The following is a 24,469-nucleotide window of genomic DNA, read 5'->3' as shown; positions in this document are numbered from 1 at the left end:
CGGGCTGGCTGGGCGCGTTGGGCGTTCCACCCTAGGACTGACTGCCCTTCACCAGGCAGCTGCCCCGTAAAGACCACACTGCTTTCTGCCGTTACTGGAAGGCTCGAAAACTGTGGGCTGTGACAGTGAAGATGTTTTTAGTTCTGTAAATTCTAAAAACCCAATTTCTATCCTTCTTAGAGAACAAACGGCAACAACAAAACCCCCTGAAGTGGAGGCAGAGAGTGGGAGAGGGAAGGCCGGGTGTGTACGCACATTTCTAAGACCAGGACGTAGCTGGTGGGGGTCTCGAAGGTGTCGAGGAGGCCGACAAGCAGGGGGTGCTGGAGGCTCTGCAGGATGCCGAGCTCACGGGTGACCTGGTCGCGCTTCATCAACTTCTTGTTCACAAACTTCGTGGCCACTGCTCGCTTGGTTCCTTTCTGATCACATTTCTTAACGACAGAGAATCTGCCCCTGTAAAATACGTCAAGAAGACCATTTGCAGAGGCTGCTGAGGTCTGGCACCGAGAAAGACTCTGTTACCGTAAATGGACTGGCCGTGTGGTGGCCCGGTCCGGTCCGGAGGCCCTGCTCTCCTGGCCACCCCATGGAGGAGCTGTGGTGCCATGGCCGTTCCCCAAATCTGTCCTTGTCCCCGCAGCCGTGCGATTCTGCTGGTCCTCCCTCCCAGGCAGCCTCGGTTTCCTTACACTGGTGGCTGCTTCACAGCACCGCGTGTGGTAGAAGGGACAGGGCAAGACCTCTGAGCCTCGGGCCTTGCCAGGCGGCTCCCCTCTGCTCTCCACAATGTGCAGCAGCTGGGATGTCTGCTCACGCCTCCCGTCAGCCACCCTTCCCTGCACGTTGGAAAGGAGCGTCTGCTGTGGTCACCGCCTCAGCCTCGACCCTGTGGGTGTGAGTGTGGGGCAGGCACGAGGACCCTGGAGCTGCACCTGATGACCCACTGCCAGGGACTGGTCACACCTCGACGTGATCTGGATGAGGCTTTGGGGCCTGAGGTGGGTAAGTGCATTCTGCACACGTGAGGACCAGAGATGCGCCTGTGGTGGGCAGGCTGTGTACAGGGTTAAAGGCCATGGCTTTGCCACGTCTCTCACTCGGAGGCGGGCGCTGTTCCTCCCCTTGAATCAGGGCTGCCTGGGGCTGGCTCTGGCCCACAGGGTGTGGGGGACGTTGGTCGTTGATTTCTGAGGCTCGGCCTTCAGAGGCCTTGACGCTCCTGCTGTTCTGGAATGCCACTGCCCTCACGTGGGGAGGCCCAGGGTGAAAGTCGATGTGGAGAGAGCCAGTGCCCCAGACAAGGCCTCTGACACGCATGGGGCATGGTGCACCGGCTGACCAGGCCAGGAGGGGCCAAGAGAATAACGGGCCCATCTGCCCACCGCACCAGAAGGCACACGTCACCACTGTCCTAAGACAGCACGTGCTGGTGTGGCTTTTTATGCAGCCAGAGACAGCTGACAGAGACATCAACAGGAGCCGTGTGACCAGTTATGGCCTCAGGAATGAAAGCCAGAGGGTGCTGCTGGCTGGAGTTTCTGGGGGAGTTCTTACAAAAGGACAAAGGAAAGCGGTCATGCTCCTTTGACCCTGCTCTTCCTGCCACACGGGACACAGCACCTGGATGTGTGTGCTGTGTGGCCCTGGAGGCAGAGCCAAGGGAGCCGGGCTGTCTGATGGCACTGCTGGGCCACCCCTGGCTCGGCTGCCCCTCATGAAGAGAAGGAGCCCCCTAGATGGGAAATCTCTCTGAGTTTGTGCAGGAGGACGCTGATACCCCATCTGATTTTACTGTCACTCCTTGAAGTCTCCACGCACAAGCGAAACGTGAAGGACACAAGAGGATTAAGGACGACAGCAAGTGTCTGAAAGACTCCTGAACGCTCCCAAGGCTGGCACTGAGCTACCACTATTCTACACGCACAGAGGGAAGCGACTCCTCCCCACCGAGGGCTGGCTTGCGGCATTCGGCCTCTCTGCTGGAACCCGAGAGGAAAAGGCTTCCTCACTTCCCCAGAGTCTAGCATCTAAAGGCAATGAGAGTCACGATTCCAATGCAAGACACACAGCTTCCAACTGCTGGCAAGAGAACACGGCTGAGCTTTCATCCGTGCACTCTCAGGCACGTCTTCCCTGCGCTCTGCTCTTCCGGAAGGCATTCTGGGTTGTACATCATACCTGCCAAGCTCAGCCACTTCACTGTAGAAGGAGTCAAAGTTGTCTTTCCAGGTCACCATGATCCCATCCATCCCTGGACCTGCAAGAAGAACGGCACCTGCCTGAGCTTGTTTCCCGTGGAGCTTCCTGGGTAAGACGGCTATCGCCACGCACCGTCCCTCACGGCAGGCAGCTGCACATGGCCCCGGGCGCCTGCCACGTGGCCCACATGAGTGGAGATGGGTGGGTGCATAAAGGACACACAGACACTGGGGCTTAGTGTGGAGGAAGAATGCAAAATATTTCACTAATAATTTTTCAAATTAAATACATGTTAGTAAAAACTGCTTTTACTTTTATTTTTAAAATGTGTTTGCTAGAAAAATCTAAACTTGCACATGTGGCCTCTTTTTGCTTCTACTGGACAGCAGTGCTACAGATAGTCCTCCCTGTTCACCTGGCCGCACCGCCTCGAGGCTACGCTGCTCTCTCCTCCCCACGCCTCCTTTCACAGCCGTGAGAGATCACGAGTCCACAGTATTAACTTAACGTTCACAGAGTTTTACATGGTTAATAAATCATAAATACACTACAAAGAGAATTCTATTATAAAAGTGCCAACTGTAAAGCACCTGTTAGTAATGAATCCTGTGTACACGTCCACAGGAACAGAAAGCATCCTTTCTAGAGTCTTCCTGTGAAAAGAAGCACTAAGTGGGGGAGCCCCACGTGGCCCCGCTGCCAGGCAGCCCCTGGGAAGCACAGCTGCCACTGTGATTCGAAGCCTCCATGGGAGCCTGGGCCTCCTGACCCCGCTCGTCCAGCCTCCTCTCCCCACTTAGTTCCTCTTTCGGCCCGCTTGCCTGACCTGCAGTCCAGCCCAGGCTGAGCATCTGTCCGCCCCTATCCTCACCTGGGCTTCTTCACCGCTCCCCAGGTTGTCACTGGGAATGCGTTTCCTTAAACCGTGTCCAAGCTGACTTGTGTAATCGGGCTCCTTGGGGTGGTGGCCACCTCCTCCACGTGCCTTCCCTGACTCACTCATGGCTGGAAATCATCTCCTCGCACAGCAGTGGGCAGTCCCAATGGGTGCCATGTGCTGCCAGCTAGCACTGTTGTCACAGGAGCGCTGCTGACCGCTACATGACTATAAGCTAACCCATGTCTGATCCACCTTTGCAGCCTCCCAAAAACCAGAAGAGTGCCCGGCACACACGAAGCCTCAACTCTTCACCGAAGGACACACGAGAAGCAACAGTCACTTCAATCACTCAAACCAAAGGCTCCGTTTCATTCTGCAGTCTTTTTTGTTAATGCTGGCACATTTGCGCCCCTTTAAAGTGCTTTAGAAATGGTAAGGCTAATTCTGACTCTGTAGGTGAAGGAGTACTGATAGAGAATCATTAATCAAAATCAAATTATTTCACTAGGCAGATTTGAAGCATCTACCAAATCACATTAAGAAATACTGTACTGGCCGGGCGCGGTGGCTCAAGCCTGTAATCCCAGCACTTTGGGAGGCCGAGACGGGCGGATCACGAGGTCAGGAGATCGAGACCATCCTGGCTAACCCGGTGAAACCCCGTCTCTACTAAAAAAATACAAAAAACTAGCCGGGCGAGGTGGCGGCGCCAGTAGTCCCAGCTACTCGGGTGGCTGAGGCAGGAGAATGGCGTGAACCTGGGAGGCGGAGCTTGCAGTGAGCTGAGATCCGGGCCCTGCACTCCAGGCTGGGGGACAGAGCGAGACTCTGTCTCAAGAACACAAAAAAAAAAAAAAAAAAAAGAAATACTGGACTATTATTTACATAAAAGTATTTTTTCTTCTTCTTTTTTTAACTGAAAGGGCTTGGTGTTTTTTTTCTTTTTTTAAATAAACATTTTTATTCGAGCATTACATATATACAGAAAAATGGACCAAACATAAATGGCAACTCGGTGCCCACTAACCAGATCCAGAGACAGAGCACCACAGAGGGCAGGTGCTCCCCGGCTCCTCTAAAACACACCTTCCTTTCTCCCTGGGGTTTTTTTTTTTTTTTTTTTTTGGGGCAGGGTCTTGCTCTGTCACCCAGGCTGGAGTGCAGTGGTGCAATCTCGGCTCACTGCAACCTCAACCTCCCAGTGGCAAGTGATCCACCTCAGCCTCCAGAGTAGTCGGGACCACACACGTGTGCGCCACCACACTCAGCTAAGTTTTTGTATTTTTGTAGAGATGGGGTTTTGCCATGTTGCTGGTCTCCAACTCCTGGGCTCAAGCCATCTACCCGCCTTGGCCTCCCAAAGTGCTGGGATTAGAGGCATGAGCCACTGCACCCGGCACCTTTTTCTCATCAACAGAAACTTCGGCCCTGGCTGGTGGCATGACAGGGCTCTCTCTGGATGATTCTCTTGGACAGTTTGGGGGCCTGCACGTGTCCTCAGGGTGCAGAGCCAATGCCTCCAGCCTCAGGATTCCCTCTCGTAGCCCAGACTCTGACCAGCTCCCCGCCTTGAGCCGGAGCTGGGCTTAGAAGAAGCCTCTGTTTCCAGAGCATCTGAGAACTGGGGCTCTGCAAGGCAGCCAAGGCTGGACAGAAGGAGGGCACCCACCCCAGCTTGTGGGTGCAGGAATGGCTCAGGCGGACAGGAGTGGAGCCATGGGTAGATTTAAAACAAAACAGAAAATTACTGATGCCTGCAAACAAAGCGGCTTCTCTCAGAGAACAACTGGAAATAGTTAAGATCATATTGGAATAGTTCACATAATTCTTCTGAAAACCTTTAGGGGTGCAGCTGAATTTGTGTGATAGAATTAACCATACACTTTGATTATTTTCCCATTTGCATTTCCAGGGTATGAAGTCTTTTTTTTTTTTTTTGAGACAGAGTGTCACTCTGTCGCCCAGGCTGGATTGCAGTGGCACGATCTTGGCTCACTGCAACCTCTGCCTCCTGGGTTCAAGTGATTCTCCTGCCTCAGACTCACGAGTAGCTGCGACTACAGGAGTGTGCCACCACGCTGGCTAATTGTTTTGTATTTTTAGTAGAGATGGGGTTTTACCATGTTAACCAGGATGGTCTCTATCTCCTGACCTCGTGATCCACTCACCTCGGCCTCCCTAAGTGCTGGTTACAGCCGTGAGCCACCACGCCTGGCCGAATAGTCTATCTTTCTAAAGTCCTTTAGCTTTTGCTAGTGATTTATTAAAAAAAAAAAATCACCTGTGTAATTCCTGTGTTATTTAAAAATTAGAAAACCTTTACTTTTTATCGTTTACTGCCAAATTCTAGATTTTAAAATTTCTTGTTCCATGATTCAAAAAATCAGAACATGTTTTCTGATTTAATGCTGTTAAAAACAGGAAATTAAGATATCTGGGACAAAAGTTCTAAGACAAATTCTGCTTACTGTCTACACACAGGGTGCTCTGGGACTCAATCGATCTTTTATTTGGGGTTTTATTTGTCCTCTGGAAGCGGCTCCATTTGTGGCGCAGCTGGAGGATGGACGGGAACCCTCAGAGCCCAGTACTGCACAGCCGGCCTTCCGCAAGATGGCAGCAGAGAGCAGTCCACGCCTTTCTCAGCAGCTATCTACATCAGGCAACTACAGAACATTTGAAAGCGCCTAAGATATGGGTTCTGCCCCAAGGAGCTTGCGGTTTAGCTGAGGAGAGAACAAGGTCTTCAGACCAGAGCAAGCAGGCCCCACGGCAGAGGCCTCCTAGTCAGATGCTCTGGACAAGCTGCTGAGCAGCCCTGGGCCTGGTTCCTCCTGGACAGGGTAAGGAGGGGGCGCATCCACCCAGAAGGGTTGCTGTTAGGGTCTCAGAGGGGCACAGGCCTGCGCATCTCCTTTCCTGCTTTTCCCATGCCCATTCTACGTGAGACCAGATCCAGATTCAGCTGGGTGGCTGGAGATGAGTGTTTTGAGTACTAAGAGCACGGAAAGCACCCTGCTCCGACTCAGAGGCTGGTCGGGGAGGGGTGCCCTGGTGCCCTGTGGTGGGCAGCCAGAGGCCCTCACCAGCCAGGCCCCCATCCTCCTCCCAGCAACAGGAGCTCTGGTGTCTCCCCCGACCTTACATAAGGTGCCGAGAGGTCACTCTGCTGCGCCACCCCGGACACTCTGGTCTGCTGCTTCCAATTCTCTTTTGAAGCCCCACAGATGACTTATTGTTCTATCTTTCAGGCCACATGGAGGGCGAGGGCAGACTCAGGACTTCCGGAGACTCCTGGGAGGACGTGCCCCACTGGCTCACGTAGAATCCTCGTTGCACGGTGCTTACCTAGGACCCTCAGGCTGGCCGACGATGAGGCTGAACCCATGTCATTGACAGCGATGCATGTGTAGATGCCGTCATCTTCCGAGGTCACGCCCACAATCTTCAGAGTGGCCTCTCCCAGGTCACTGCGGCACAGATGGGAACACACTGGGCGTGAGAAAAGCTGAGCACGTGGCCATCAGCGCTGGCCTCCTCCTTCAGGATCAAGGGAAGGCAGGAGCTCAAGTGCTGATGAGGAGCTGTACACCCAGGCGTGAAATGTGCTCTCACGGAAGAAGCGGAGTGCCGAAGGTGGCCAAAGAAATCTATCCGTGAAGGAGGAATTTCCGGTTGCCAAGAGACAAGACGGTGCTCCCAGCCAGCGAAACCCACCTGGAGTGGGCCTCCCTCACCTGTAGGAGATGCTGTAGTGACCATCGTTGTTCAAAGTGTTGTGTTCAGGGCCCTTCCAGGTAATTGAGGCTTTGGGGCGGCCACAGACTCGACATCTAAGAACAACGGTCTCCCCTGTCTCACACGTGACCTCACTCAATGGAATGACGAATTCTGGGGGAACTGCACGGGAAAGGAGTTGGTAAAGGCCCATCAGTCCTGGCTCCTCCTCCGCACCCACCCACATGTCCCCGACAGACTGACAGGGCCTAAGCTGCTATGCACGCCTAGAGCGCCACGGAAAACCCATTTCCAGAGGCCACACTCAAGTACTCTGAAACATGCCCCGTAGATCTAGAATCATCTCTAGGACTACAAGAAAAAGAACAGAACTCACCGTCATAAATGTAGTTGGGATTGAGAAGCTGAAATGGAAACAGCAAACAAGCATTAACTGAAATCAGCTACTTTAAGGTGTATTACTTTCATTCCAGGGCTACAATTATTGTTGAAAGACTTGTAGAAATTGACTTGCCTGGGCATCAATCAAAACAGACCACATTTTTCACTGCACTCAAAAGCTTCATGCACGCTAATTTGGGTGGGTCTTTTTCTTCCTACCCACAAACACAGAAACACTGCTTAGACGTGTGTTTTTCTCATGCTACAGGCTGAGTCCAGCTGGTCCTCAGATGCCTTCCTAATGCAGAGCCACCAATGCCCTGGCTCCCGGCGCTTGGAGTCCCTTTCAGGAGATACCTTCTTTTTCTCCAGGCAACCCCTGCCGCGGGTGTCAGGCAATCTGATTACAGGACTCAAGCTGACTGGAGTTGTCCCCAGGGGAATCTGTCACAGCCGGGGAGCCCATATGCACCCCCACATCTAGCCACTTCCCCTCTGCTCTAAGGCAGGAACACTGAAGGAAGCATGAGCCACAGCTCCTTCTCCGCTGTTTCTGAGAAGCGAGTCTCTGTGCTTCATTTGCAAACCTAACCATGTTCTTTATAAGCCACAGGTGTACTTGCGGAAGTGTGCAGGGGTCTACCTGGTTGCTTGTAGGACTCACCCATCCCTGTGCCGGCCAGCGTAGTGCCCCTAACAAGACCCTATAGGACACACAGGGCACAGGGCTGGAGGGTGGGATGAAGGTCATACGCAAGCCCAGCTTCAGGTCTGCAGAGTCTCCGCCCCCCCCATCCCTTCTCTCCTGCTGGGAGGACACGGGCTCCTGAAGACCCCTGAACACACCTTCACAGATACCTTGTTGCTGAGTCCTTCCCGTGACTTCCTATAACCGTTCTCTAACTTGCCTTCCCTTTTGCCGTCTTTATCTTTTTTCTCAGATTTTTTCCTTAAACGGAGTGCTGTGTGCCAAGATGTTGACTTCCTAGGGGAAAAGAACACATTGCGGGTATTACGCCTTTCCAATATTCACCAAGTGCTACCTGGAAGTGTTAAAGAAAAGCGGAATATTCAACTTATGTGTGTGCAGGGGGATGGGAAATCCTCTACGAACAGTGACCTCTGTTAGAGAAAATGCTCCTGTGATTCTCAAGAACCAGGAGATAAAACCAACAATCTCTTCAAGTTTGAGGATGAAGATATAAAGGTGCCCATGAGAACTGATTTTATGTGTAACTTGACTGGGTCACAGGATGCCGAGATATTTGTTCAAACATTATTCTGGGTCCTCCTGTGAGTGTTTCTGAATGAGATGAACATTTGGATGGGTCCAGTAAAGGAAAGTGCCCTTTCTAAGGTGAATGGCCCTCATCCAATCAGCCGAAGACCTTAAGGGAACACAAAAACTCTGGTCTCCCAAGCAAGAGGGCGTTCTCTAGCAGACTGTCTTCAGGCTCAGCCTGCACCACGTGCTCTCCTGGGTCTGAAGCCTGCTGGTCCACATTGCAGATTTGGACTTGCCAGTCTCCACAACTACGTGAGCTAACTTCTTATCATAAATCCATTTCTGGACAGGCATACCTTAGAGATACTGGGGATTTGGTTCCAGACCACCACAATAAACTGAGTCACAATAAAGTCAGCCACATCAATTTTTGGATTCTTAGTGCATATAAAAGTTGTTTATACTATACTAGAGTCTATTATGTGTGCAATAGTATTATGTCTGAAAAATATACCCCCATTAATTAAAAACACTTTATTTGCTAAAACAAAAATGCTATCATCCAAGCCATCAGTGAGTCGTTATATTTCTGCTCGTGGAGGGTCTTGTCTAGATGCTGATGGCTGCTGACTGTGGTAGTTGGTAGAGGCTGGGGGGTGGGGGGCTTTTTTTTTTTTTTTTTTTTGAGACGGATTTTCGCTCAGTCACCCACGCTGGAGTGCAGGGCGTGATCTCGGCTCACTGCAAGCTCTGCCTCACGGGTTCATGCTATTCTCCTGCTTCAGCCTTCCAAGTAGCTGGGACCACAGGCGCCCGCCACTACGCCCAGCTAATTTTTTTGTATTTTTAGTAGAGACAGGGTTTCACCGTGTTAGCCACGATGGTCTCGATCTCCTGACCTCGTGATCCGCCCGTCTCGGCCTCCCAAAGTGCTGGGATTACAGGTGTGAGCCACCATGTCCAGCCTTTTTTTTTTCTTTTTAAAATTTTTTAAATTGTATTTTTAGTAGAGATGGGGTTTCACTATGTTGGCCGGGCTCGTCGCGAACTCCCGACCTTATGATCCACCTGCCTCAGCCGCCAAACGTGCTGGGATTACAGGTGTGAGCCACTGTGCCCGGCCTGGCCGTGGCAATTTCTTAAAGTAAGACAACAAGAAGTTTGCCACCACTCCCCTTGTTACAAAAGACTTCCCTGCAGCATGTGACACTGACAGCATTATACCCAGAGTAGAACTTCTTTGGAAATTGGAATCAATCCTTTCAAACCCTGCTGTTGTATTATCAGCTAAGTTTATGTAATATTCTAAATTCTTTGCCAGTATTTCAACAGTGTTCATAGCCTTTTCACCAGGAGTAGATTCCATCTCAGGAGACCACTTTCTTTGCTCACCCCTAAGAAGCAGCTCCACATCTGTTCAAGTTTGATGATGAGATTGAAGCTCTTCAGCCACATTTTCAGGCTCCACTCCTGATCCTATTTTCCTTGCTGTTTCTGCCACATCTGAGTTATTTCCTTCACTGAAGTCTTAAAACCTTCAAAGCCATCCATGAGAGTTGAAATCAACTTCTTCCAAACTACTGTTAATTAACTGTTAACATTCTGACCTCCTCCCATGACTTATGAATGTTCTCCATGACATCTGGAATGGTGACTCCTCTCCAGAAGGTTTGCAACTTACTTTGCCCAGATCCAGTGGAGGCATCACTGCCTATGTTAGCTACGGCATTACAAAATGGATTTATGCATTTCTTTTTCTTTTTCTTTTTTTTTTTTTGAGACAGAGTCTTGCTCTCTTGCCCAGGCTGGAGTGCAGTGGCATGATCTAGGCTCAATGAAACCTCTGTCCCTCGGGTTTGAGCAATTCTCCTGTCTCAGCCTCCAAAGTAGCTGGGACTACAGGCACATGCCACCACACCCAGCTGATTTTTGTATTTTTAGTAGAGACGGGGTTTTACCATACTGGTCAGGCTGGTCTCGAACTCCTGACCTCAGGTGATCCGCCCGCCTTGGCCTTCCAAAGTGCTGGGATGACAGGTGTAAGCCACCATGCCCAGCCCAAAATGCATTTCTTAAATAAGACTTGAGAGTCGAAATTACTCCTTGATCCATGGGCTGTAGCATGGATGTTGTCTTAGCAGGCAAAACAGGAACATGAATCTCCTTGCACTGAGCTCTTGGGTGATCAGGTGCATTGTCAAAGAACAGTAATATTTTGAAAGAATTTTTGTTTTCTGAGCAGTACATGTCGACAGTGGGCTTAAAATACTCAGTAAACTGTGTTGTAAATACGTGGTGTACAGATGTGCTGTCAGCCAGGCTCTGTTGTTTCATTTCTAGATCATAGGCAGAGTAGGTGCCTCTGCCACAGCAGGCATTCCAGGGGGAGGAAGAGTTGTAAAAACCACCATCAAATTCAGTAAACTACTATTCAATGCAGCAAAACCGGCTTCATGTTTCTTAACTGAATTAGCCTTTTGGTATATAAGGTGTGATGATCAGCATGATTCTTAAGGACCCCAGGATTTTCAGAAGGGTAAATGCGCATTGGATTCAACTTCACGTCACCAGCTGCATTAGCCCCTAACCCTTTTATGTTACGGGATTAGCTTTCCTTAAACCTCATGAATCAACCTCTGCTAGTTTGCAACTTTTCTTCTGCAGTTTCCTCATCGCTCTCAGTCTTTATAGAAGTGGAGAGAGAGGGGGCCTTGTTCTGGGTTGGGCTTTGGCCTAATGCAAGGTTGTGGCTAGTCTGATCTTTTATCCAGACCACTCAAACTTTCTCTGTCTCAGCAAAGGCTGTTTCGCCTTCTTACTATTTGTGTGTTTAGTGGGGTTGCACTTTTATTTCCTTTGCATTCACAATTTAGCTAACCGTTTGGTGCGAGAGGCTTAGCTTTCGGCCTATATCCACGTTTGACATGCCTTCCTCACCAAGCTTCTGGGTTTTGATTTAAAGTGAGAGACACATCACTCTTCCACTTGAACATTTAGGGGCCACTGCAGGGTTATTAACTGGTCTGATTTCGATATTGTTGTGTCTCAGGCAGGCCTGAGGACAGGGAGACACATGGGGGAATGGACAGTTGGTGGAGCAGTCAGAACACACATTTATGATGTTTGGTATCTTGTATGTGTGCAGTTCATTGTTCCTCAACACAATTATAATGGTAATATCAAACAGCACTAATTACGTATCACCGTAACAAATACAATAACAAAATGTGTGAAATAGCTGAGAATCACCAAAATGTGACACAGATCCAGAGTGTGAGCATATGTTGTTGGACAATGGCACTGAGAGACTTGCTTGACATAGGGGTTGCCACAAAACTTGTGTAAAAAAGGCAGTGTCTTCAAAGCACATTAAAGCAAAGCACACAAAAAACCGGGGTGAGCCTGTGTCTACGCCGACATCTCCGTACACTCCCTAGTGGTCCCGCTCCTCTGAAGGACCCTGACTAATATGGGGCCTGAGAATGTATTTCAGAGAAACAAAGGTAGGGGATATTTTCCCCTTAGCTTTCTTAAAAAGAAAAACAACAACACTTTCTTGAGTTATGACCAACACAAAAAGCTGTCAAATGGGATTCCTGAGCAATGTGCTAGAACAGACTGTTCCTAAATGCAGATTATTCAAAGACCCTGTGAGTATGAGCGTGTGAGACGGAAGGCCGTCATCTTCCCACGTGCTCAGAGCTGAGCCTGTACTCACACACCAGTGCGGCTCCCCCTTCCACATGCTTGCCCCATCCGAGGTCGTGTGCCTCATGGGCGCTGTGCCCCCTCCCTCTGCTGCCTGCCAGGCCACTGTCAGGCACTCACTTGAGAGTCCCGTCGGGGTTCTCCACGATGACCGCACTGGTGTGGCCCAGGACAAAGCCCGGAATCCAGCCCTCGGCTGCGGGGCACTGGTCAGTGGCGGCTCGGAACACCAGAAACATGTTCTGCTGGTTGCTGGCCAGAATTTGAACGACCTCTCCCTGGTAGACGTTGATCTCATCCTCCTTCACTGCCGTGTAATCGTGTGTCACCAACATGGTGGAGATGTTGCTACTGCTGCTGCTTTCACTCTGCAGAGGGACAGAGGAAGACAGAGAAAGGCAGGGAGGAACTGAAACGAGACCTGATCACATGAAATCCCTTGTCAGTGTGCCCCGTGGCACCACGGCCCTGTGCAGGGCTCACCAGGCCGGCACTGAGAAACTTTCAACGTTTCCTTTACCCTCTGGCTAACTGTGTGCACCTATTTCTATAACTGAAAATGCGATTTCTCTAAAAAGCAATTTAGGGATGCTCTTAAAAAATTCACTGCAATAATGACTCTTTGGTTTTGGAAGCTCGTTGCTGACGTGCTTAATCATTTCTACTACTTCTCTTTAAAAAGAAGAACATGGAAACCCTGAACGTAAATCTATCACTATTCTGCTTGTATGGAGGGTGACTCTGTCTCCAGCGTATGAACTTGCTGGGTGTCACTCTTAGGAGCTTGCATGACTCAAGTGTTCCCAAGGCTCTGCTGCTGCGGGAACACATCACGAAACATCCCAGTGCTGCTCGCCACAGGTGCTGTGACTCAAGCTTTGGGAAGGGATTCTGGTGTGGGATATGTACCCCCATCCTTTTATGCCACTGCCCCTGTGGGACCCGATCTCTTCAGTCACAGGGCTGACATGCAGCAGGAACTCAGTATGTGGTGAGTGGCCCAGTCCATGAGGCAGGATTGCAATAGCAAGACAGAGAAGATTTCTTAAGGCCCTACCCATGCCACACACAGAGTGGGGGCAGCTGCTGAGGAGAAGAAACACAAACGGCAGTGTTTGTTCCAAACTCCCAACTAGTGTGTGGCCTATGGTTCTGGGTGGAGAGAAATGCAGATCCCCTGACAACTCCTGAAGCTGTATCTTGCCCAAGTCCCCTCTATCTAGTCAGGACATGAGAAACAGCATCTGGCGCCTCGTTCCCGTGAACTTGTGCTCAAAGGCTTCCACTGAGGGTACTGTCAGGATGTTCATGGATTCCCAAGACTCCAAAGGTGCTAGCTTCTGCTGGGCTCTCCGACGCCCCGGGCAGATCCCGGGTGAGTGCAGATGCAATTAGTCAGACAACCCTGCTCTATGGCCTTTCAGCCCTGGTCTACTGAGCCAGTGTCAGGACATGCTGGAGCAGGTGGTGGACTGCTGTAGCTGGCCAAGAGGACCAGAGAGGAGAGACCTCTGGCCCTCCTCCCTGAGGTCAAGCCTGAGAAAGCCAACACGCCAGCCACTGGGAATTCCAGGTGCCAGGGCTATGAATCTAGACCTGTGGTGCATACTTAAAACATGGCGGTGCTGCCTAGCTCCTGTTCCTTGCCTCTGCCGTGGAGGAGTCTGCTTCCTGTTCTTGTCCCTGTGGGTGCCCACTGGTTGCCTGTGGCTCCTCAGCAAAAAAGGATGCTGTACAGGGCAGGCTTTGACTTGTGCACACTCATTTATGCATTATACTTTCAGCACGGACTTTAGTATTCTGACTTCTATGGCAATGCTCAAGAGTTCTGACATTACAAAGCTAAATTTCCAAGAATATTTAAAAAAAAAACAACTTCTGCAGCATAGCTGCTTTTGGTAATATACCAAGCTACAATCTCATAATTAGAGTATTCTGCTACTAGAATCATAACTATTAGTATTTTCTGAGCACCTCCTATGTACTAGGCATTTCAAGTCTATCCTACTTAATTCTCACCACCCCCCCCCCCCAGTGGGCGTGGTTATCAGTCTCTCAGAGTGGAAGGTCAGCGAGCTGGCACTGGCCATCTGGCCTGTGCAAGAAAGGCAGGACTGGAGTGACTCCAATGTGTGTGCACTTTTATTGCTGCCCAATAAAGGAGGCCAAAAGGCCAGACCACAGAGCCACAGGAAGGACTGGTGCAGTCATGGTTTGGGTTGATCCACATGCATGTCACTCCTGCTCTCAGCAGAGCTTTGCAGAAGCTGCACATCTAAAGGGAGAAGAAGGAGCCGGGCTGTGGGCTGGGCACAGCTGCTTGACTGTGACCACAGACAGCTTGACAGAAGTGGTCAAGGAGGAAAGAGGCCTTTGCAGATCTCCAGGGGGACAGAAGTGCAAATACGTGGGGGCCAGGCAGGGCTGCGGCCCCTTCTAACTGATATACTTCAGAGTCCTGGAGGGCTTTTTTTTTTTTTTGAGACGGAGTCTCCCTCTGTCATCCAGGCTGGAGTGCAATGGCATGATCTTCCGAGTTCAAGCAATTCTCCTGCCTCAGTCTCCCAAGTAGCTGGGACTACAGGTGCGTGCCACCATGCTGGGCTAGTATTTTTTTATTTTTAGTAGAGATGGGGTTTCATCATGCTGGCCACATGATCCTGCTGGCCATCCTGACCTTGTGATCCACCCGTCTCAGCCTCCCAAAGCGCTGGGATTACAGGTGGGAGCCACTGTGTCCAGCCTGGAGGGCATTTTTAAAGCCCCACCTCGGAGCTCTGGAGTCTTCTAGGCCTCTAGGGCCTTTCTGTAAGGCATTCTGACTTGTCTGAAATCCTGTCCAGTGAGCTCCCTTTCCAGGTTCCCTGCCACGTGAGAACAAGCGGGAAGAGGAAAAGAGAAAGCAAAGGCAACTTTCCCAACCTAAAGCTCGCGGGAACACGTGCCCTCTGCAGACTGCGCCTTGGCCTCAGAGAGAGCATTCGGGATGCAGCCAGGGTGTGGCCATTTTTCATGTCTTCTCATGAATGTCCAGAGAAGACTGGCATTGGTTCCTGTCTTGGAGCAGTTGAAGTGTTAATTTTGAAACACAGCCTCTGAAGTCGCCTGTGCTGAATGGGAATGTGTCCCGGCTATGATGAGCTCCAGATGCTAACTGGCAGATTCAGTGAGGATCACAGCTATAAGGCCACACCTGGATACTGAGTATCCAACTAAGTGCTGATGGGTATAGCCCATCACTGGGTTGACTGCACCTCCCCACCACTCCCCACCAGACTCAAATCTGTGCTCACCCACCTAGCATACTTGTCTACCTAGCATGTCCAACGTAATTGAAAGGCCGCCTTGCTCTGCAGGACACAGTACGGTGGCCATGACAGCGGATGCCTACCCGGCCATTCAGTTGTAAATAAATGTATTAAGACCCATTTGTTAATTTCTTCCCCAATTAAATACAGTTTAACAAAATACATAACAAAAAATAGTAGGAAAGGATAAGACCAAGTCAAACCAATTAAGGCATTAATAAGTCCAGAGGAAAGAGAAAGACATGCAAAAGCTAGATTTTTTTTAATATGAAGAGAGACACAGACCCTTTTAGAGAAATGTATTTAAAAATTTATAAAGCGTTCAAACATACACTCATTAGAACAGTTCTATTCACTCACGCATGCCTTCAGGAAAGTGTTACGGGCCAGGCCATCTGCCCTGTAGGAAACAGGTGGGTAGGGCAGTGAGGAAGCAGGAAACAGAGGGAAAACCCACCACAGCAACCCTTGTGCTTGAGACGGCAGCATGAGTGATGGGCCAAAGGAGGCCAGAGCCCAGCAGGCCGCAGGGACCGGCCCCAGCCTGCACTGCAGAGCCGCCTCGCCAGGTGCCCCAGAGCAGTCTCTGTCTTCCAGAGCAACACGGTGATGTAAAGCGTTCCCAGTGGACAGATTCTTTCCCCCCATTTTGTCATCTTAGTTTGCTTTGAGTTGCTGTTGGAAGTTTTCTTGAGGGAATGGTCTTCCCCAGCAGATGAGTCAAAAATGCCGCAAAGATAATTTAAGGCATAAAAGAGCAAAACCAAGCGATGAGCAAAAAGCTTAAAGTGTACAGGTTTCAATTTAACCAGGAGGTAGAGAGCAGGGAAAAGGACCCCTCCAAAAAATAGGTGCGTGAGGAAGGCAGAGGTTAAAAAAGAGAGTTCCAAGAAGATATTCTGCTGGTTGGAAACGGAAGAAACCAAAAGACGCTGCGTTGAGAAGGTTAATGATCGGCTTGCTCTTATTAGAAGACACGAACAAAGCAAGGAGTAGTTAGTAGCGCCATGGGCCGGCCTGCAGGAGGGTTAGCCCGGTCCCGGGTAGAGGCCGCAGCGGGCGGCGGAGAGCGCTGGGCAGCCGAGTTAGTGAGGACAGCCGCGGCGGCGTTTAGAGGAGCTGGCGGGACAGAGGCAGGGGGGCGGGCGGGCGCGGGCCCCCCGACGCGCTTACCCCGTTGCTCTGGGTGGACTGCACGGACTGCTCGCTGGCCGACGAGCACGTGCTCATGCGGTCAGTGTCCTTTGCGGGGGCCGCGTGGCGGGGTGTCTGCCGCTGGAGGGAGTCGCTGTCCCCCGGGAAGGTGAAGGAGCCGGGCCGGCTGGCGGGGGAGGCGGGGATGGAGCTCCAGAAGGAGCCGCCCTTCTGCAGGGGGCTGCTGGGGGGGAAGGGCTCCTTGCCGAGAGGAGAAGGGATCGCGCTGGAGAGCGGCGAGTTCAGCGGTGACGCGGCCCCAGGCCGGGGCTTCCCAAGCGGCAGGGCGCCCAAGCTTGCGCGCGCGTCCTTGGCGTGGGCGTCTGCGCTCGGCCCCGAGGCGTTCGCGGCGCATTTCCGGGGGCTCTCCAGCACCTTCATCTTGGGGATCGGCTCCGCTTCTCGCTCGGAGCCCTCAGCGTCCGCGCCCGGGGGCCGCCTGCTGGGCGCGCTGGGGCCGGCCTCGAGGGCCGCGCCGGGGGTAGGCAGAGAGGGCCCGGGGGTGGACGTACCTGACATCTTGTCTGCCTCTGCCTGGCTCGAGGCTGCAGAGGAGACCAGCACGGGGGGGTGGTGTCGGACAGGCTGGGGGATCCGGGAGGGCCGGCTCCTGCTCGTGCTGGGGGCACCACCGCAGCTGCCGGGGCCGCCACTGTGGCCGCTGCTGCCACTGGGGGCCCCGCCGCCGCCGCTGCCCCCACCCCCGCCGCTGCCCCCGCTGCCGCCGCCGCCCCCGCTGTGGTTCCTCTGGTACTCGATTGGCGATGTCAAGGCTGTAAGACAAGACAGCGAGAGAGGCTGGGTCAGGGCACCAAGGAGCACGCCGCGGGGTGAGGAAGGTGCAGGACCCACCCTGAGATGGGTCATGGGGCAGCCACCCGTGCAGGGACGCAGAGCAACTCCACCTATCAGCAGAGCTAGAAGAGGTGTCTGCTTGCCAAGGGACTGGGATGCCGGCTCAGTGCAGTGGCTGTAAGGGGCTGCACTCCTCAGCACATCCCGGACAAAGGGCCAGTATGGACTGGAAGACCAAGGCAACAGATTTGACCAGAACTCCTCCAGCTACCAACTGCCTTCCCCAAAGTTCTTTCCTAAACCAGAGTCCTGGGACGAGAAAGAAACCCTGGGGCTGCCGTGGAGGCGGTTTCACAGACTACCTCTGCTCTGCAGGCTGAGCACAGCCCCGAGAGATGCTAAGGCGCTCCCCAAGGCCCCTGGGGCGGGAGGCTGTCCCATCTCTTGACTTGGGTGTCTGAGTTTTCTTACATCTTCATTGTAGAAAAACATAGGAATTAGGCCAAAATAACATATACGGAAACATGAACAAACTCTTGAAGTGTTAAAGCCTTTGAAAAATATGACAAGCAGATGCAGCCCCCCAGCCCCAGCCCAGGCATGTGTGAGCAAGTGCTGTGGAGCCAGAGGCAGTCTACAAACTCTGTGCTGGCCACAGCCTCTTCCAGGAGTAAGGGGTGTGCAAGAAGCAGGTGCAAGGGTCCCAGGCTCCCACCCCGTTAGCGATCTCCTTTAATCCTCTGGGATAGCTATTATTAGTTCCTTAACTGAGTGGGTGTCAAGTAAACTTTGACATCATAGACTATGCGTGCAATCTGGGGGTTGGTCATTCTATTTTAGACAGTGATGAAAATTTAGAGCATTCTCAATTCCAAGCTAGGGATTGGAACTCAATGCACCACATAAGAACAACACATTAAACCTCTTCGGTGCCCGAGGAACTGTCCCTCCCTATCCTCAAGCGCCCACCCCTAGCTGCAGATGTAAACGATTATCAGCTTGCAAGCAGGATGGAAATTTGGAGTTAACACCAAGGCAGCAGATAACACTTGGTTAAAAATGCCATGAAGCTTGAGATTTTTCACTGAGTGCCTATGTTCCTGGCTCTTGAATGTCACGCAAGGTGTAGAGGTGGCTTTCTTGTGACAGAGAACATTACAACATCCTATTGAGCTTGCGCAGGCATAGATGCAGAACATGAATATGAACATGAAGGAAAGAACCCAGAAGACACAGATGATATGGGCACATAACTTCCAACTGAATTCTCAAAGTTCTTCGCTGATCACCAAATTAAAAGCTAGTGTTGAAGCCGACAGTTGCAAAGAGATCAAATACATTAAGAGGAAATGAAAGGATAAGGGTGGGTGGCCATGCCTGCTGTGTTCTGCAGCATCTCTGCAATCCCTCAAGTCATGGAAGCAGGGCAGGACCGAACTGTCAGTTTTTTATTTTTTTGAGACGGAGTTTCACTCTTGTTGCCCAGGCTGTAGTGCAATGGCGTGATGTCAGCTCACTGCAATCTCCACCTTCCGGGTTCAAGTGATTCTCCTGCCTCAGCCTCCTGAGTAACTGGGATTACAGGCATGCACCACCACGCCCAGCTGATTTTTTTGTGTTTTTAGTAGAGACAGGGTTTCTCCATGTTGGTCAGGCTGATCTCAAACTCCTGACCTCAGGTGATCTGCCTGCCTCCGCCTCCCAAAGTGCTGGGATTATAGGCTTGAGCCACTGCGCCTGGCCCCCGTCTCTTTATTTTTTTAATGGGGAATGGAGGTGTGGTGTGCCAGTCCCTTGTGAATGTCTCTGGCCAATGCCATCTTCCTGGTGTTCTTCGTGCAAACTCCTCTTCCTAGGACAGGGCCCTCATACATGTTATGTGTGGGACAGTGTAGCTGCGAGGGGCACAGACCAGCAGCCAGAGGGCCACTCCGCATCCTGACTCTGCCCTCAACAACTTGTGGGACTCGAGGCAAATTACTCAGCCACTCGGCGCCCCAGCTTTCTCATCTGTGAAGCAGGGATAATAATAGTACTACCGGCCACGCAGGGGGGTTGTGAAGGGGAAATAAAGCAGTGTCTAGGCAGCGCCTGAAGAATGGTGAGTGCTAAGTTCTGTCATTACTATGGATATGAATGGGAGAGGGAAGATAAATACAAGTGAGTACATTAGGAAACATTAGGAAAGAAAGCACACATCTAGTAACAGAACACATATTACCATTTAAAAAATTGCGCTGGTTTTCTAAAATTTGGTTGATTTCATGGATCCAAGTTTGCCGGACACTTGGACTAGATGAATGCAAAATGAAGGTCTCTACCACGTCACCCGTCCTTGATGTCAGAGCAAATTTACAGGGATCATTTTCCACATTTTCCTCCAGGCAAAGGCAACTCACCTTAAAAAAAAAAAGAAAGCATTATTCATAATAGCTAACAGGTGGAAAGGAAGCAAGCCATATGTCCACTGACTGATGAATGGACCAAGCAAATGTGGGCTATGTGGACAGTTTTCAGCCTTAATGAGGAAAGAAATTCCGAAAGAAATACACTACGACATGGATGAACCTTGGAGACGTTATGCTAAGTCAAATATGCCAGTTCCAAAATACAACTATTGTTATGATTTCACTTACAGGTCCTTAGAGCAGTCAAATGTGGGGGTAGACAGTGTGGAGGCTGCCAGGGGCTTGGGCATGGGGAAGTGGGGAGTTAGTGTTTAATGGGTACAGGGCTTTAGCTCTGCAAGATGAAGAGTTGTGAAGACATGATGGTGATGGCCACACAACATGAATGCTCTTAATCCCACAGAGCTAGGCAATTAAAGACGGCACATTTATGTTATGTGTATTTTACCACAATAAAAAATTAAAGCACATTGATCCCCACTGGCCAAGTGCAAAGTGAAGTTCATCCTACCTCAATCCTGAAACAAGCACTTTTCAGTTGAACTGCCATTTTTACTGCCTCAGAAAACACCTGAAGCTTTTCAATGCCTCTTAACTCAGGTACATGGGGATTACAAGGCTGTTAAACTAACTAATAGTTTGAACTAACAGCCTGAACAATTAACTAGAAATATGGGTCTGGGATTACCTGTTTCCCAAACCCCTCTATGACGCCTCAGTATTTCTCTCTTACTTCCCAGGGAGTAAATGACACCATTAAACAAATCTCAAATATCAATATTTGATAACCAATTTTATAACCTGTTATCAAAGTGTATATGATACCATGATTAAAATATGTCAGATAATTTTATAAAAACAATATGTAAAAAATATATATGAAATTCCTACAGTGCTGGAGTGGTTTTCTGACAAAAGACTTGTGAGAAGAATGGGTAGGCAGTTCTCAGGGGATGGGTGCAGTGCACGGTTGGGTGTAGCTCAGGTGATGGCTGCAGTCCAGGGGATGGGTGCAGCTCAGCGTACGGGTGCACAGTTGAGGGGATGGGTGCACAGTTTGGATGATGGCTGCCGTCCAGGGGATGGGTGCAGTTCAGAGTAGGGGCACAGCTCAGGGGATGGGCACACAGTTCAGGGGATGGGTGCAGTTCAGAGTAGGGGCGCAGCTCAGGGGATGGGCACACAGTTCAGGGGATGGGTGGAGGCTCAGGTGTAGTGGTGAGCCCAGAGGGTCTGTGCCTGACATGGCCTCAGGGTAAGGGGCCTCAAAAGGTGGCGTCTGGAGGGGCAGGTGAGTGGTGGGAGGTGCGAGGGCCCGCAGCCCAGCCTCATGCAGAGGCAGCCTCCTTCCCCAGCTGTCTGGCTCCAGAGCCTTCCTAGGTGCTGGTGGGCAGAGACCCCCCAGCCTGGCATCTGTGCCCGTGGACAGACCCAGCCCAGGTTTAGAAAAGTGCAGGCTGCTGGGGACAGTCAACAAAAGCCTGAGCAGGGAGCCGGATGCAACGCTCTGCCTGTGTGCTGTGAGGCCCGCAGATGTGCACGGTCAGAGTTCCCTTCCCTGAGGGTGTAGGGCGGGAGGCCCTACCAAAAGGAAGTGCATCTCCCTTCTGACCTCAGGCTCTGCACAGCTGCTGAGCCAGGAGGACCCTGGCCGGGGCGTGTATCTCCCAGGAGTCATCTGCTGGGACCTCAGGCCTGCCCTCTGCTCTTCTCTACCTCACCCTTGGTTTGTCCCTTTTATAGACTTGAGGGCCATTTGCAATTATTTTCTTTGTCCCTTTGTCTTCCTTTCCTATTAGAGGATAAGCCACATCAGGGCAGGGAGGGCATCCAACTGGGCCATTCCTGGAGCCCTCACGCCGGCTGCTGAGTGCTCAGTACCTCCTTGGTGAGTGGGGGAAGAGAAGACGACACCGAGTTAGCTTCTTCTCTGATCACAGAACAATCCCCCAAATCCGTGCTATCAAATTTAAACCAGTTTTCCATGGTCCTAGAGAAGGTGGTGCTTACACACTACCCATGATCAGTTCTCATCGAAGAATGAATGGCTGTGGTCACATAGAGGTGTGCATAAGACATTAGCCACTCAAGAACACAGACGGTAAAAAGAGAAATGGGTGGATTCAAAGGCTCTGAAATATACTAGAAAATTCTCAAATACTTAAACCAAGCATCAGGGTATGTCATCATTAAAAGGAAACAGTGTTTATCGGCGTGATGGGTACATGCGCTGGCACAGAGAAAACACACACAGACACACGTTACCTTGATACTGTTCTTAAACAGGAACCCCGGCACGGAGAAGCCCTTCTTTTTATCAAGTGGCTCACTGAATATGACGATCTGCTCAAAGAGGAAGATGCGCCTCTCCCTGCAGCGAGGCAGAAGTCCTGCATCTTGGTCTGTGACCAAGAATGTGTCCTGCAAGAGCAGTTTACCCTGGGCAACGATTTTCCCCTAAAACAAGAAATAAAGGGGGAAAAGGAAGGGGAGAAGAAAACATTGCATTCTAAGTTATCTGAAGCTCTGTTTTCTTTCGATTTCCTCCTATAGAATAATGTATTTTTCTTTTATTAATTTACGGAGCTTAATTTTTTTTTTCTTTTACTATTCTTGGCCCTAAACAGAATAATTATCTAAATAAAATTCTTGCCAACGTTTGTCAAGACCTCTGGCGCCTCGGTTACAGTTACAGATTAGAAGTGGAATTTTAAATGCCTGGTTGATACTAGAACAGTGGTTCTCAAAGTGTGGTCCCCGGCCGTCAGCAGGAACTCATCAGGCACGCAGAGGAGTTTTCAGAAGGCCTCCAGCGGCCTCTGTGTGTGCTTCAGAGAGAACCACAGCACTAGAACTTCAATGTTAATTCTCTAACAAAACAGTAGGCAAGAAAATAAAAACTTCTCCCGCCTCCTTAACTCAATAGTCAAATTTTTAAAAGAAGATTCTGGTTCTGAATTCATCCTGAGGATACGTAATAGGTAATACATAATATGAATAATTTAGCAACTCATGTAAACGTATCTTAAACTAATGAGGAAGTGTCAAGTCCCTGAGATGAGAGAGTGGGGGCCTCCTAGGTCCTACTATATCCATAGCTACCATGGTCTGAAATGCTGAGGAAAGGAAACTCAGTTCTGACACTACTGGGCCCAAGAGCCAAAGCCCAGTCCTGCTTCTTTCTGCCATGAGGCGCTGGGCTTTGAGCACAGGCAAGTCCCAAAAAAGCAAATCAAATGCACCAAAAAAAAAAAAAAAAAAAAAAAGGAAAGAAAACATCAATCAGATTGAAGTAAAGTGAGAGAAGCCAGAAAACCAAGTGAAGAGGATCAGCTTTCTCCCCATGGAGAGAAATAATCCAAGACAAAAGAAAGAGGGAAGGCAGAGGAGCTCTCTTAAAGAACAAGAGCCGCATTACGTCGAATCCTTGCAGCCGCCCCACGTTCATCATGTCGTTGCACCGCCTGGGTACGATGCACATGACTTCCACAGCTCTCTGCGGGAGGGGGGAGAGAAGAGTGGAGGTTCAAGCTCCTCTGGGGAACATCTGACGTGCTCACCCTCTGACCTGACGAAGTTCTGTTCTTCTTCCCCACCCCCTAGTGTGCAGGGCTCATGGAGGTGCACTGGAGAGACGGTCACCCACTGCTCTGATCCCTCCCAGGGCGAGACCACTGTTAGGAGACACTAGGGGAGTAGGAAAAGAGGCTGGTGGGGAGTTGGGGGGGCACAGTCACTGACACATGTACCTCTAATTCTGATGTATCCAGGCTGGCCTTTTTGGAATACTTGAGGAAGTCCTGCAAGGGAAATGGACAGGACATGATAATGGTGACAAAGACAACAGAAGCTGTCCTTTTATTATTTTGTTAAGAGACAGGGTCTCACTATGTTGCTCAAGCTGGTCTTGAACTCCTGGCCTCAAGTGATCCACTTGCTTCAGCCTCCTGAGTAGCTGGGACTACAGGAATGAGACACTGCACACAAGCTAACCTTTTGACCACTCACACTGTGCCAGACACTTTAGTTCTGAAAGAATTTTTCTTTTTTTTTTTTTTTTTAATAGACAAGTTCTCACTATGCTGTCCAGGCTGGAGTGCAGTGGCTACTCAAAGGAGCAATCACAGCTCACTGCAGCTTCCAACTCCTTGCCTCAAGCTATCTTCCTGCCTCAGCCTCCCAAGTAGCCAGGGCTACAGGTGTGCACCACCACACCTGTCTGGTGCTTTTGTTCTACTTTATCATATTGTTCTCTCAGTAACACAACAAAAACGCATTCCTATGTGGATTTCAAGCTGCAGTACACAGAGTCAGACCAGATCTATCTGATGGTTCCTGTTTAATGCAAGACAAACTCTTTGTCCCTCTCTATATCCAGGTCCTAAGTGTTGTATATGAAGGAATCTCATTACACTTGAAGTCACTTTTACCACAGAAAAACATGTGACTCGGCCGGGCGTGGTGGCTCAAGCCTGTAATCCCAGCACTTTGGGAGGCTGAGACGGGCGGATCACGAGGTCAGGAGATCGAGACCATCCTGGCCAACACGGTGAAACCCCGTCTCTACTAAAAAATACAAAAAACTAGCTGGGACTACAGGCGCCCGCCACCTCGCCCGGCTAGTTTTTTG

At 50.6% G+C, this 24,469-nt stretch overlaps 1 protein-coding gene across 2 annotated transcripts in view; it reads right to left on the bottom strand.

The window, feature by feature from the left end:
• Window positions 1-24,469, bottom strand: part of TRIO (trio Rho guanine nucleotide exchange factor) — a 365,512-nt gene that overhangs the window by 5,323 nt on the left and 335,720 nt on the right. For both annotated transcript variants that reach the window (XM_023218272.3, XM_023218273.2), the window contains 12 exons: window positions 23,589-23,639; window positions 23,258-23,335; window positions 22,105-22,296; window positions 19,653-19,830; window positions 16,616-17,409; window positions 12,255-12,502; window positions 8,048-8,186; window positions 7,197-7,224; window positions 6,820-6,982; window positions 6,431-6,552; window positions 2,182-2,260; window positions 256-456 (listed from right to left, as the gene is read on the bottom strand). In XM_023218272.3, the coding sequence (XP_023074040.2) occupies window positions 256-456; window positions 2,182-2,260; window positions 6,431-6,552; window positions 6,820-6,982; window positions 7,197-7,224; window positions 8,048-8,186; window positions 12,255-12,502; window positions 16,616-17,409; window positions 19,653-19,830; window positions 22,105-22,296; window positions 23,258-23,335; window positions 23,589-23,639 (2,273 nt within the window). The remainder of the gene's footprint in view (window positions 1-255; window positions 457-2,181; window positions 2,261-6,430; window positions 6,553-6,819; window positions 6,983-7,196; window positions 7,225-8,047; window positions 8,187-12,254; window positions 12,503-16,615; window positions 17,410-19,652; window positions 19,831-22,104; window positions 22,297-23,257; window positions 23,336-23,588; window positions 23,640-24,469) is intronic.

The sequence above is a fragment of the Piliocolobus tephrosceles genome, chromosome 4 (assembly GCF_002776525.5).
Source record: "Piliocolobus tephrosceles isolate RC106 chromosome 4, ASM277652v3, whole genome shotgun sequence".
NCBI lineage: Eukaryota > Metazoa > Chordata > Mammalia > Primates > Cercopithecidae > Piliocolobus > Piliocolobus tephrosceles.
Note: the sequence above shows the minus strand (reverse complement) of the source record. Positions and strands in the feature narration are given on the sequence as shown.